At 38.1% G+C, this 15,069-nt stretch overlaps 1 protein-coding gene across 2 annotated transcripts; it reads left to right on the top strand.

Annotated features, from left to right (window-relative positions):
- Positions 1–358: 358 nt before the first annotated feature.
- Positions 359–14,572, top strand: LOC121960007 (guanine nucleotide-binding protein G(q) subunit alpha-like). Of its 2 annotated transcripts, none has more exons than XM_042509592.1 (8): positions 359–639; positions 911–1,067; positions 4,802–4,986; positions 8,867–9,021; positions 9,318–9,446; positions 11,308–11,437; positions 11,934–12,087; positions 13,106–14,572. In XM_042509592.1, the coding sequence occupies exons 2-8, from the start codon at positions 932–934 to the stop codon at positions 13,294–13,296; spliced, it is 1,080 nt and encodes a 359-aa protein (XP_042365526.1). In that variant the 5' UTR covers positions 359–639; positions 911–931; the 3' UTR covers positions 13,297–14,572. The 2 variants fall into 2 exon arrangements, with proteins under 2 accessions (XP_042365526.1, XP_042365527.1); XM_042509593.1 differs by having other exon boundaries at positions 359–710.
- Positions 14,573–15,069: the final 497 nt, after the last annotated feature.

The raw sequence follows: 15,069 nt of genomic DNA, 5'->3' as shown, positions 1-15,069 counted from the left end.
GGTTCCATAAGGTGTCAATGCTTCTGAACGCAGCACAGTAAAACTGATGTTGATCCAGGTTTTAAAGGCATAATATCTGTCTCTTGACTGGTGTCCCCAGTCTCTCAGGGAGGCTCAAGGAAAAATATTTGTCATCTTGGAGGGTCATGATGTTAAAAAAAAAAAAAAAAAACTGAACCTGACAACCTGAAAGAAAAAAGAAACGGCCACCTCTTATTCTGATAAATACAGAACATTCCCTAAATGTCTGTCCGGTTCCGGTTGTAATTGGTTTCTAGTAAATTGGCGTAGCCTGTTGCTCTAAGTGTCACATGCATCCGCAGTTTACTAGTTAACACCGGAAATTAGCTCCCATAATGTAATAGTGAAAGGCCACACGGTTTCCCATCAGAGCTCAGCCCTCTGCTCTGTCACATGGTCCACCGTTGGTTTTTTCTCAGGATAGAGGACGGGACAAACACAAGTGGACGCAGAGGAAGATAACGCCGAGCCTCACCTGTTCATAGACTAAAACTGGCGCGAGCATCTTTTCCTTTGTCGCGGAGGTGACTTTTTCTTAATGTTTGTGTTGTTTTGTAGCGCTATGAAGTGAAACTCCGCCATATTCAGCCCACCACGCCCGGAGCACAGCTACCAGGGGTAAAGACTCGCTTCTGCTTGACTAAAGTTGTTGCACAAACTTAATTTCCTCTTCACAGGAGAGGAACGAGGTAATACAAACAGCCTTGAGAATAACGACTTCCTTACATTTACATTTGTTAAACATTGTTTCCAGCTCAGGAGCTCACTATGTTGGCGTACGCAGTGGGAATTCTGGAGGATTTAATGAACATATATTGACTGTAGGATACTCAGAGCTTTTTTTTCTTCTTCTGTAACCAACATTATGAATGTGTGTGTACCTCTGAAGGGGAAGTGTTATCCAGGAGTAATGACTCTGATGTCCGTGGGGGCTTGCTGCCTCAGCCCGGAGGCCAAAGAGGCTCGGAGGATCAACGATGAGATTGAGAGGCAGCTTCGCCGGGACAAGAGGGACTCCCGACGGGAATACAAGCTGCTTCTGCTCGGTAAGGGACAAAAAAAAAAAAAAAAGTCTTTCTGTAATACTTTTATAAGAGTATACGAACAGTGCAGTGGTGTTGGAATTGTTCAGATATTAAGCTACTTGAAAAAGCAGTATCATTCTGTAAAAACACTACATTCAAAATTGTGCGTAAACGTATATAAGTATTAACGAAATTTAAAGTATAATAAAAAAACGTTACTGCACTGAAATTTTACTTAAGTAAAAGTATGTATATTAGTAATATAATATTAGTATATAGTAATACATAAGGTTTTAAAAGTCAAAGTACCAAATGCAAAAAAAATCTAAACAAGCAAACAAAACACCCTAAAACTCATATTGTAAATAAAAGGGGAAAAAACAACAAAACCCAAATAAACCAAAATTGATGATTTGACACTATTTGTACATTTTTGCTGCTACAGTAATACTTTTACATGCAGGACATTTTCTTCCAACCTAGTGTTATTATATTGTGGCATTGCTACTTTTATGTATGTAAACAATTTCTATAATTCCTCCACCACCATGCATGATATAGATCATTTAAATCTCTTCACAGACACGAAAGTATTCCAAATTAAATAAAATAAATTACTCTGTTACAAATTAAAGTCCTGCATTGCAATTTTACTTAAGTAAAAGAAAGTAAGTAAATTCAGGAAAAAGTACTTAAAAGCTTATAAGTAAAAATACCAAATGCAGGAAAATCTAAAAAAAAAAAACAAAACAAAAAAAAAACAAAAGCAAAATGAACAGCATGCCCTAAAAACACAAAATTATAAAGAAAAGAAAAGAATAGAAACACACACACACACACAAACACACACAAAAGATTTCATACTATTTGTACATTTTTTACTTTTGAATGCAGAACTTTTTCTTGTAACTAAGTATTTTTTTACAGTGGCATTGCTACTTTTACTTAGGTAAACAATCTGCATAATTCCTCTACCACTATGCATGACATAAATAATTTAAAGCCACACACACACACACACACACACACACTCACACACAAAAGGAATAAATAAACATAAAAATCCCTTACTCAATTGGCCTTGAAAGTACTTGAGTACATAATAATGTGTTTGTGGTTGACTACGAACAGTTAATGCGCACTGTTCAATGATGCAGCTGTGTGTGGTCTCAGTACAGGCCACCACAGAAAACTCTTCAGCATTACCACAGCAGGTCCAAAAACATAATTATCATTACAAACAGTAGCATAAGGAGGATTCAGATCCTTTTCTTCAGTGGGACTCACCACAATGCTTTATCGGCTTAATTCACCTAAAACAATTAAAGGTAAAAACATTTATGGATAATTACTGATGCATTGATGTGTAAGTTGCATTTCACTCTCATAACTGGTCGAGGTGGAGCAATTTTAAAATAATTTACAACTGTTGGATTTATCCATAACACTCCATTATTTTGTATAAATAGATAATGTATTTTGTATGTAAAAATCTTTATTATTAAATATACTATTAATTTCAGCTCTAAGATAAATGTAGTGGAATAGAATTACAGTATTTTCTCTACAAAGTAATGTTGTAGAGGTATAAAATAGCTTAAAATATACCAGAAAACTGTACTCAATTACACCATATGAGCTTCCATCACTGATTATAGAAACACATTAGTCCCAAATGGTAGATAAATGTATGATAGCTGGATTATCTTGGTATGGCGGCCACATTTTATGTGCGTTTTTGTTTGTGACAAAGGACTCATCAGCAATGCTGTGGGTAAGTTTAGGGCGTAAGATGGTCACGCTGGTTATGTTTTTCTGCTTTCAAAAATGATTGACTCACACTGAATGTGTAACCATCCTGTTCGGTTCAGGAGTCAGAGGTGTAGCTTCACTGATTTCCAAACAATGACCACATACATTGAAGCAGTCTTACATTTTTGCTGTGCAATTTGTCTACTATTTTGTTTTGTTTTTTCCAGCATTACATGCTCATCACTTCTCACTAAGCAATCTCTCTAACTGTTGCCAATAAATGCTTTCATTTCAACTTTGTGAGCCACAGGGGGGGAAATGCCGCAACTTCTTTTAGTTCAGCTTTTTACAAGCAGTCGCTGGTGAGATGACAAAATACTGTTTATAAAACTTGACTCGAAGAATAAACATGAGACCCTCGGGGCCCGAGAATAAGATAAAACCCAGACTATGGTAATTCACTTACAGTAAGTCCAAGATTGCATAACAGTGAGACGTGAAAGTCCTTCACATACAACAGAGGTTAGTAATATTCTGTGTTTTTCCTGTTTTCAACACAATCCATTAAGAGATCAAACTAACACTTAATTGTTCCTGATAACAAGTACTGTCTCTGTAGCAAAGAGTGATGTCGCTTATTTCTCTGTAGACGGCTTCATTGTTAATGCTGCAGAGTCTATAGTCACGTTAAAAGCTCTACGGGGCTGTAATTTGGCACATTGGTGCTGTGAGCTAAATGTTAACATCCACATGCTAACACCCTCACAATGACAATGCTAACGTGCTGGGATGATGTTCACCATCGTCATCACTGTATTTTAGATTTTTGCCAGACATCAAAGTATTGGACGAAATGTTAAGAGTTCACCACAGTTAGATATTGAGAGATGGACTGACAAAATGTTGGTTTTAAGCTTTTTAAATGATTTAAATGATTTGTGGACAATCAAAAAAATATATAAAATAATTTTAGTCCAATCCATTAAAAGGTAGGATCAGTATTTTTCTACTTTGGCTTTTTCTTCCATGTTTTTGTGACTACGTGAATAATGGAAATAATGGAAAAATTATATTGGTCCAGTGTTTAGCAAGACCAGTGCAGCTGACAGCGTCAAATCAGGCTGCAATGTAACCACAAGGAGCGTTTGTCAAGCATCAGTTTAAGTCTACTAAAAGTGCTTGTTTTTGTTAACAGTTATCATTCTTAGTATCAAAAATAAAAATTGAAAGGTTCCCTGCAGAGATTGTTTGACTAGAAACAGCCCTGAATATGCCACTGCTAAATCCACTAGACTCCATTTAAAAAAACTGTTATCTTACCATTTAAAAACACACTAAATTCAAAGACAACAGACACAAAGTAGAACTCAAGACAGCAGTCTCGGTTCCTCTCTCTGCTGTTTTAACAATCACCAACTCTAGTCTGGTTGAGATAAACCTTTAACTGGCCCAGACAGATGTGAAAATATGCTGTATCTATAAAAGCTAAAATTTCTATTTATTTAAATGGAGTCTGGTTGGGTTTGGTAATGGTGATATCACGGCAGCTTCTTTTTTTTTTTTTTTTTTTTTTTAAATATCTTTTCTGTACCGATCCCTTCCATAACTTGTCAGACTCTTAGAATAAAAATCTAAGCCTGTCAGTGTCAAAAACAAGTACTTTTAGGTGGTCGTAGGCTGACAGTGTAGAAATGCCCCGAATGTTTACACAGCAGCCTGTTTTTCCACTGAACCAGTGTCAGAAATTGTTGTTGTCATTAGTCATTTAGACAACAAAAAGGTCTGAATACTGAAAAATACTAAATTTGTATTGATTTTCAAAGTCTTTTTACGCTGAGCAGCACTGTTTGTATGTGTGTGTTTTATAAGTTAATGTTTGTGATGTTGTGTTTTGAGTAATAAAACTAATAATAGATAAAAAATATCTATATAAAAAATACTGAATGTACCCTTTAAGACAATATGTGTTTGTACAGTAATGTTGTGTATGTGCTGGTGGTTAGGAACTGGTGAAAGTGGGAAGAGCACTTTCATCAAGCAGATGAGGATCATCCATGGCCGTGGATACTCTGACGAGGACAAGAGAGGCTTCAAAAGGCTGGTCTACCAGAACATCTTCACAGCCATGCAGGCCATGATCCAGGCCATGACCACCTTACATATCCCCTACAAGTACGAACACAACGAGGTAGAACAAACTGTTACTTCTTTGTCCTTTCTTTGCTGCTGCACACAGACGGATTGAGGAAGAGCTTTTACCATGCTCTGTCCCAAAAAAGCGCATGCTTGTTTTACTGTCTCAGACACTGACGGAGCCTGCAGTGTGTGTTAGGGTGAAGTACTTCTGGTAATTTGCAACAGTGTTTAGTTTTGCAATCCTGCTGCCAGGGAGTTTAGTCCGTGGTCGGAGCAGGCTGTCTTTTGTCAAGTGCACGTGATGTTACGCTGCAGGCATGTAAAGACAGGTACTCCTGAGACAAATAACAAGTAAGAGACAAAAGAGGAAGGGAGACAGAGAATTCCCCATGAATCATACAGGAATCTGTCTCTGTCATACTAACTGCAGGAGCTTATTAACATAGATTTGCTGGTGCACACAAATTTGGCACATAAGTTAAAGTTTCAGGTAAGGATGAGAAGAGTCCACTGCCTGTGTCCGGTGACAGCAGCTGGAGGGGGGGGGTTGTCATGTGGCTGTTGTCGACCTTTTACAGCATTAATTAAGTCTGAGTCAGCACACGGGTTACAATTTCTGTCTTTCTCAGCCTCTGAGTGAGGGTGGTGTTCTGTGTAAGCTCACAGGATGCCAGTGTTTGTCACGCAGCGTGCAGATATTAGTATTGAACGGCAGAGGCTGAAGGTCAGAGAGGTCAAGAAGCCAAGTGACTATTCGCTAACTAGACTTTCGACTGAAACACTACAGGGCTTAACTGATACAGGAAGTGTTGAGTTTGTATTAACAGCATATTGCAGTAACAAATATTTAATAGGGCATATAGGAGCAGATTGATCTCTAAAATAAATTTTAAAGGCTACCTGGTACCTTCTGCAGTTTAAGTTATCAAAGGCCTGTGCCTTGAGTCCACAAATTGGGAAAACACTGAGATTCGAGAGCTCTTTACCCTCCGAGCAGAGGATGAGATCAGCTATCATATTATAGGAACAGTAAATTATTGTTATTGCCATGAAAGTGCTGCCAGTGCATTTATTATATGTTACACTTCGGATACATGATATTAAATTTTTTGCTGATATCCCATCTTCCGATGTAAAGAACTTATTTGGCCGATAAGCAATACCATTATCAATATATCCACTTTTTTTGTCCTCCACCTAATTTGATGATGTGCTAATATTATTGTGCATGCGGATGGTACACCAGAGGCCAACGCTGTTGTATCAAACGTTACGCCTCTCGCCCATGTCACAACTGTCACGCCTCTTTTGCTTTTGTGATTCCAGCATGCTGTCTAAAATCACACACTGGAGTAGTATATTGCAGTGTAGTTACAAGTAAAACTACAAAAGCAGCAAAAAGAGGGGACTTAGCAGCTCTATAGCACAATTTCTGTGAAAAAAGGGCGAATAACTAAGGTGGGAGGGCTAAGCAAACAGTTAATTGTATGCTTTGAGTATTTGTTGAAAGTAAAAGTGAGTTTTTAGTAAATTGCTAATTTTTTTTGGGGATCCCTGGGGTTGGGGAATGGAGAGAAAAGAAGTAAATAAAGATGTATGAAAAAAACAGGCTGGCATGGCAGCTTCTAAAGATCTATTTAAATGTGTCCCATCATTTCTACAAAGAAAAGAGTGGGAGCATGAAAGTGCTGAAGCAGGAGCCATGAAATCAATTTTATAAGATGCTCAAAAAGGGAAAGGCATTTGAGGGTGAAATGTTAGAAAAAAAAGAATTAAAAATAAAAGTCTCAGGTTGTTTTGAACTCTCATAAAATCTCCTGTGCCCATTCCAGCCAAACAACAGAAAACAGGACAATTACCTCATATTGTTTCCGTACTATGTGTTGACATACGACAGCAAACGGCTCCTTAGATAGTATTGGTTTTATTGGAGTTAACAGTATTGTAATAAACTGATTATACTCATTTACAGTGTGTAAAGATGTATTTTATAACTTTCAAATTTACAACTGTATAGCATCGCATAGACATTTGTATCATGGCAGGGTCACAATATCTTCTTTATAACTGTATTAGTGGAAGATACCATCAGAACATCAAACACAGCAGCCAGTCAACAAAATGACAATTGCAGTATATCTGCAAAAGCCTGTTTATTGATGTGAAGTTACTCCTCCCCTGCGATAATGCCAAAGTCCCGGGCAACAGTAAATAGACTCAGAATATGACCCATGAGTGAACATAAAAGTACTCCAACCAGCTTGTGCAGAATTTTACAAGTGTTTTCTGGCTCAAAGATTGCTCTGTGGGTGAAGAACTGGAATGCAGTCAAGGAAATATTTATTATTAATCAGACATAAATCAGGGCAGTGAGGGTAAAATAGAAAGATCGGGAGTTCCAGGAAGATGGAGGACATCGCTTTACAAATCCAGAAAATGTGGGTTGTGTGTGTGTCTTTATTTTATGTTAAGTGTACATTTTAGTGTACATTAAAGTGTATTCTTGAGCTGCAGCTCATCATTATTTTCACATTTGAGTAATTTTCTATTTGTTTGCTCTACAGAAGATCAGTTAACCGTCATAAAGGTGATCAATTGTTTTGTCAGATCAAACATCCAAAACCCATAGAAATTAAATTTCATGTAATATTCAGAAAAGGGAAAGCAACAAATTTGAAAGAGCTGGAACCATCAAATATTTGGTTTTTTTGTGCTTGAAAACAAAGACTTGTTGAGTTGCCATTTAATTGTTGCAGCTCTAGTCTACAAATGATGTGATCCAAGTCTTGCTGATGACTCAGCATACAGGTTACATAACATAATTTATAAACATGCATTGTTTAAAAACATGCAGCAGAAAGCCCAAAAATATAGTTACTTTGAAACTTGTGTGAATTGGCTCGATTTTTTTCAAAACATGAGAAGAGGGTGACGAGCAACTTAACAAAAAAATGGCCCAAAATTTGCAAGAAAACTACCGGAAAATATATAAAATAAAAATAATAAAACAAAGAAGTTAAAAAAGCAACAAAATGATCTCAAGACAGTGCTTAAAAAAAATCCCCTTTTTTTCAATGACATAATTTTAAATATGTAAAGACCATTTTATGGACATTTCCCTTTGTCTTTTGATCATATCTAATAATCCTCCCTTACTAGTTTCCAGCTAATTTCTCTGATACTTTTTAGTTATTTTTTGGAGTTTGCAGGACATTTTTTGCCTCATTGCTCATTTTGTTTTTTTCCCATGTTTTTGAAAGAAGTAAAACCATTTTATTTTCACATTTACGAGGTTTAAATGTTAGTGGGAGGTGTTAAAGGGTTTAAGGTGCAATGTGTAATGCACCTTAACTAATTTGGGGCAGCGACACTTTGTTTCTGTCGAAAAGAGGTCATTTCTGTCAAGCGACACTGATCAAAAATCTAGAGCGCCAAAACATGACTAAGGCTTTACTAAGCTCCCAGGAAAGCCGCTCAGTCAATTTTTTCCGAGTGGCTACTATTTTTTGGTATTGCAAAAAAAAATCCCTGTGGCCCAAAAAGCATTTTCCCCATTATAGCTCTGTCTAGTGTGAATTTTTGATCAATGGATGTTTTATATGTAAAACTTTTCTTGAGCTGAAATAAGCGATTTAAAAATCAGGCTGGGCAACCGGGAGAAACACGACTGTGCATATTCAGTGGGTTGTGCATCTCTGCAACAAAATACATCTTTGGCGTAGTGTCAAAATTGTTAGTTAAGTTTTCGAATGTTTTAAACTAGAATTCTGCCAATATGTTAAACACCGCACCATGAAGCTTTTAATGATTTTTATCTTCCATAGCTCTACAGCAACAATGCATGAAAACATAAAGTGATATCATCATAAATCTCTATATATTTCTCTTGGATTATGTCATTCATTTCAGTGTGTCATTCATTTGTTCTTCAGACAAACGCCAGTATTATCCGTGCGGTTGATGTGGAGAAGGTCACAACATTAATGAACCCTTATGTGGATGCCATCAAGAGTCTGTGGAGCGACCCGGGGATTCAGGAATGTTACAATCGTAAGAGGGAATACCAGCTCTCAGACTCAGCCAAATAGTGAGTGTAAACAGAAACTAATAACTCCAGAGAGGTTGCCAAACAGTTTCCATTGTTTCATCTGCTAGTTGTCTGTTTAATGTGCTCAGAAGGCTCAGTGATTATTCCATTTAAGGTTGACAAAAGGCTTAAAGGCAAAAAAAAAAACCACCATTTAAATTCTCACTTATATTCAAGTGGCTGAAGCAGAAACATTCATGATGTGAATATACAACAATAATTGTCTCCCCTGTCCTTTTCCTGTTTTTTAATTTTTTAATATTTTTTAACTCTGGGTTGTCCTCCTGTGTTAACAGCTATCTGAATGACATGGACCGAATATCTGATACAGCTTATCTGCCAACGCAGCAGGACGTCCTGAGGGTCAGGGTGCCTACAACAGGTATCATAGAGTACCCCTTTGACCTGGAGAATGTGGTGTTCAGGTGAGTCTTTATCCCAGAGTGGTTACATTGTAGCCAAGGTCATAGTCAAGGTCATAGGCTGCCTCCATATTACTACGCTTTAGATTTAACCAGTATTTCCACGTTTCAGCTAGGCATCCTTACTTATCCAGGGTTTTAGCAGCCCGTAAATGCAACAGTTTGGAAACGCCGATGTGGACACCCCCGTTCGTTTTCTGATTAACGCTATAAGCCATGACGTGTTTTTCTCTGATTGGTTATGCCCAAGTCATGCGACCATTTTCCGGAAGAAAAGACGCTACATCAGCCAGTGTGTATCTATAACAAATTACAGGCTTGCTGACCTTTTTGTCTCTGATAGCAACTGTTGTGCAGTTAAATTCTGCATTTTATCTGGCGACCACCCGAGCAATGCTTCCTGTTACACAGTCTCTCACCTGCACAGCGTACCTGAATTGTCAGGTGATATGTGATGACTGAAAACTTTTTCTTTAGCGCCCCCATGAGTATTTTTTGTAAAATGTGTCATCAGCTATAGGTTAGATTACCACTGAAGTTGGTGTATACATTCGTGCCCCTGTCAATGGTCAATGTGTAGGATTTAGGAGGATTTACTGGCAGAAATGGTACATAATATTCATAACTATGTTCTCATGAGTTTATAATCACCTGAAACGAGGAATCATTGTTTTTTTGTTACCTTAGAATGAGTCATTCACATTTACATCCAGAACGGGCTCCATGTTGTTTCTTCAGCAGCCCAGACAAGAAACGACAAACTAAACACCGGCTCTAGATACGCCCATTCACGTTTTTGTGTCAGCTATCGTACTTCTTCTTCACAGCAGAGGGGAGAAGTTTCAGTTGGTTGCAGTCTGCAACCTCATCACTAGGTGCCACTAAATTTGACACACTAGACCTTTAATATTTGTAAAACTAATGACATTCACATCAGCCTTTGTATTCACTGCTACTAAATGTCGGCATGGTGAACATGTTAAACATACTCATCAGAATATTTGCATTGTCATAGTGGATGATGGCATGCTCAAGGCTCAAGGCACCTCTGTGCTTAAGTGCAGCCTCACAGAGCTGATAGCCTGGCTGCAGACTCTTAGTCTTGCTTCTTCCTGTGTAGAGCTTAAAGAGCACAGTTGTGGGAGTGGAGGCATGAGTCGGAAGCCATTATGTCTTGTTAGTCTTTAATAGTCTTGTTGGAGCACAGCTGGACTTCGTTTAATAATTAATTGTCAGAGGTCCATGGACTTGTTTGGCCCATTTATACTGTATCATCACAATATTCATTAGCAGTGTCAAATCAGGCCAGTTTTAGAAGTTGGTTTTGTTACTATATTAATGAATTACACTAAATTCGGCTTTTTTAAAAATCAGGATATTATATGAGGAGGTGAAATTTTCAATTCCCATGATCTAACCTTGATGCCATAAACGGAAATGATGACAGTTTTCTCGAAATGTAGTAAATCCATTAAAGTCTCTCGATTTTCGGATATTAGGTAATAAGACTTAAACAGATAAAACTCAGATATGAGTGACTGTTTGTTTGTTATTTATGAGAGGGGAGGGGTGGTGCAGAACGTGTGAGGTACTTAGGATATATTTTTAAGCACTTTCAACTTTAAGTGGTTATGTTTTGTATTTATTTTAAATATCATCAAAACCCCCAAAACAGAAAGATGTTTTCTTGTGGTCTTAATGTCTGTGTTATGAATGATCGATTCTCAAAAAGCTCTTATCATATTATCTATATTAGGGACTCAATCATTTAAATAATCATTTTAGCCCAGCCTTAAATACAAAAATTAAAACTGGCTGTTTTTTTTTTTTTTTATTTAATGATGTCTTGAACCTGTTTCTGTAGGATGGTGGATGTGGGCGGCCAGCGTTCAGAGAGGAGGAAGTGGATTCACTGTTTTGAGGAAGTCACCTCCATCATGTTTCTTGTGGCGCTCAGCGAGTACGATCAGGTCCTCGTCGAGTCCATCAATGAGGTGAGATGCTGCCTAAAAAATTATCTGTAACAATTACAATATGTCTCTTCCTGTATATGTTTGTTAGTCTGTTCGGGGGAAAGAAAGGGGCTTACTTTGGAATAATTTTCACCAAAAAAATCACCCGGAGGGACAAAAAGGGACATTTTTTCTTTTGTTTGAGGCCAAACCTGTTAGGTGGAGATATTGACCTAGATTTCTACAAAGTCCAGCACTAGTCTGGTTTCTTTCTCTTTCTCTCTTTCTTGTCGCAATGGCAGACTTCATCTTGTCCCTCTTTTGTGGCAGTGTGCAAAGAGCATCTGCAGGGGGAGCTCTTTAGTCGCTCTGTTCAGCAGCGTGCACCACTCAGAGCGGCTCGCTCACTTGATGAAATTACAGCCAATTGAGTTTGCTCACACATGCAATCACTGCTGAAGTACTGCTGTCTAACACTATGTCTGGTTCCATATTTCTGCTCATGCTTTAATGTTTTTTGTCACGTGTTCATTCACAGAATCGCATGGAGGAAAGCATGGCCTTGTTCCGGACAATCATAACTTACAAGTGGTTCAAAGAGTCCTCAGTCATCTTGTTCCTCAACAAGATCGATTTACTGGAGGAGAAAATCATGCATTCACATTTGGTCGACTACTTCCCTGAATATGATGGTAAGAAGAAAAGTGAATTCTAGAAATGCAGCTGAGCATTATGGTGTTTATGGTTTGAATGCAACACCTTAATTAAAAATCTGTTCGGGATAGCTGTGTCTTTGATGTGACATTTTTTTAAAAGAAAAAATATGATTCCCTCCTGAAAGAAATGTCTTTCTTGTACAGATGAAAAAAATGTTAAGCAACACAACACAATCTTAGTTTATTTAAATTTTGCTGCTGCAGCCCACCGTGGTCTGGTATGACCAGTATTTTATAGTGGCTGATGTTATCGTTAACCAGCAATATTACTGTGTAGCTGACCTGCTGAGTATTTGCACAGGCTTTATATATATAACTGACTATAAAGATAGACAACAAGTCTCCACTTCCTCCCACTTAAAGAAAACGAAGCCAAAACTGCACTGGTGACTTCATTCAGAGCTGGAGTCTGCGCATAGGGATCTTTGTGGTATTGGGTTGCCACCCACACACCGTGCCGACCAGTGACGAGCGGCACCATTGAACGCGAACACAGTGATTGGTACACACAGCTGTCAATAATGGCTTCAAACCCTCTTTTTTAATAATCAAAAAACAATTTAAAATCAGATTTATCCAAAAATTAACACCTCAACAAACATCAGTGTCATCAGAAACACCTAAAATGACAGAAACCATCTTCCAGTTTTGTCCACGTCCCGTCTGCTGATATAGAGAGGGCAGGGTTTATGAATTAAATTGCAGCCAGCCACCAGGGGGCTGTTGAGATGTTTTGACTTCACTTTTGGGGAGCTGTCATGCTGTCCAGTATTGAGTGTAGTCTGTGGTCATACAGCTGTTGCAGGAGTTATTAAATTGTTAAAGTTTGTGTTATTTTCTCTTTCAAAAGTCACATAGTCTCACTTAAATGTTGCATGCAACCATTTGATATTCTAGCTCTAGCCTGTCTTATATTCCTGAGCTTTTATGTAACTACTGAAAATACTACAGTGACCTTCATGTGCTGTTCCTGCCCTCTGTCTCCCTCCACCAGGTCCCCAGCGGGACGTCAAGGCAGGAAAACAATTCATCCTGGATATGTTTGTCAGTCTCAATCCAAACGAGAAAAAAATCATCTACTCCCACTTCACCTGTGCCACCGACACAGACAACATTCGATTTGTCTTCAGCGCGGTGAAGGACCACATCTTGCACACCAACCTGGAAGTCTACAATTTGGTTTAAAACGGACGTGTTGCCGCTGTAATTCAATCGGCTTTGTACAGCTGGCAGTCCGGAGAGCTCTGCGGTGATTCAGTTTGCCTCACACTGCTGCTGAACGCTATAATCCACAACAGGAAATTGAGAAGCTACAGAGCTTGTCGCCAAATGACTGTACTACTGATGTATTTCAAATTTTCCTGTTAGGCTCTTTGGAAATGGATGTCTCCAGCTATAATGAAGTGTGTCCTAACAATTAAAGCACTGCCTTAGTAAGGAGTCTATTATAGTATGCACTCTGAAATTTATGGAACTCATTGCGAATGAGCAGTAGCGGTATAAATGCACGTGGATGGATTGAGAGGGGGGAAAGTATTTTAGTGGCCTCAAAAGCCTCCGAGGACTTGTAATGTACTAGGTCTCTCCTTCAGGGAATCGGTGGAAGTGAATGTAGACTAACTGCAATGCAGCACATCACATCACTAACCCCAGTTTGTCGTAGTTTATCATTTTTTTGTTTTTTTTTTAAGTTGAAAACTGTTTAAAATACTCGAAATGCTTAGTTTGAGTCTTGACTTAAGGGGAAATGGAGTAATAATTAACACTAATGTGTACATTTACTTTGCTATTTGTGCTGATATGCTGTATGTGTCCGTCACTTAGTTGGGTGTTATATCATTTCCATAACCTCATTTCAAAAGACTTTTCACTTTGCATTTATCTGTGATGGCATTATTTAGTCTTAAACCACTTTTTTTGTGAGCACAGCATTAATTTTTTTTTATTAATGTAATTTAACAGATTTTAAAGGGAATCCTGCTGTCACGTCTTTATTTTGTCAACGCTGTAGAATCAAGCGTTCATGCAGTTCAGGGACTACTTTAAGTCATTTTCTTGCCTAAAAATGGCTGTAGAATCTGCCCCATTATTTATCTGAATGTAAATATAACGGTACATTAATGGTACACAATTTTCACCCTTGCCTGCATCAAGGTCAGTGTTTAAAGGCTAACTGCTGAAGAGACTACCATGTTAAATAATCTCTGGAGTATTACACTAGTGCATTCCTGATCTTTTTTTTTTCCTGTTCAAGGGTATGAAATGCATGAATAAAAAGCTAATGAGAGCACATCCATGGCACTAATGTTTACACGACCCCTTTTTCTTCTTGTTAGAAATAATTACAGCCTAGTCTGAACGGTTTAATTCATGGTTCGATTTCACTGTCACTGCGATATCTTAATGCAGTCTTCGTGTTTTTAATGTGATTGGTGTTAATGAATAGACATTTGCTGCTCAGTTTTTCTTTGTCTCTGTGTGTTTACTAACCAGCTCCAGTACACTGATGGTTTACCATTCAAGTGTTTGTCTTCTTGGCTGCTCCATCAGCTCATCTGGACCAGTGTTGGTCCTGAAATCCTCCTCTGTGATACATCCATCTGGCTGGAGGCTGCAGCAGCACTTCTGTTAGGGATCCATAGTTTTAGTGTTGTACACAGGGATATATAGTGCGGCAAGGTACTCTTATTTTTTAAGGAGAACAGACACAAAGTAATGTGGCAGCAGTACATGACATGAGGCATGAGGGTAAACAGGGTCTTTATTGATCCCTTTTAGGTTTTATTCAATCCAGATCCAGCAAGTCTATCATTCTGCATGCAAACACAAGAAATTATCCACCGTACATCCTAGTGTATACAAGGGCTGCAACTAACAATTATTTTCAATATTAATGTGATTCTTTGATCAATTGATTTGTCTGTATGACAGAAACAGCCAAAAATGTCAAATCACTAT

This window comes from Plectropomus leopardus, chromosome 20 (assembly GCF_008729295.1).
Source record: "Plectropomus leopardus isolate mb chromosome 20, YSFRI_Pleo_2.0, whole genome shotgun sequence".
Lineage (NCBI taxonomy): Eukaryota > Metazoa > Chordata > Actinopteri > Perciformes > Serranidae > Plectropomus > Plectropomus leopardus.
Note: the sequence above shows the minus strand (reverse complement) of the source record. Positions and strands in the feature narration are given on the sequence as shown.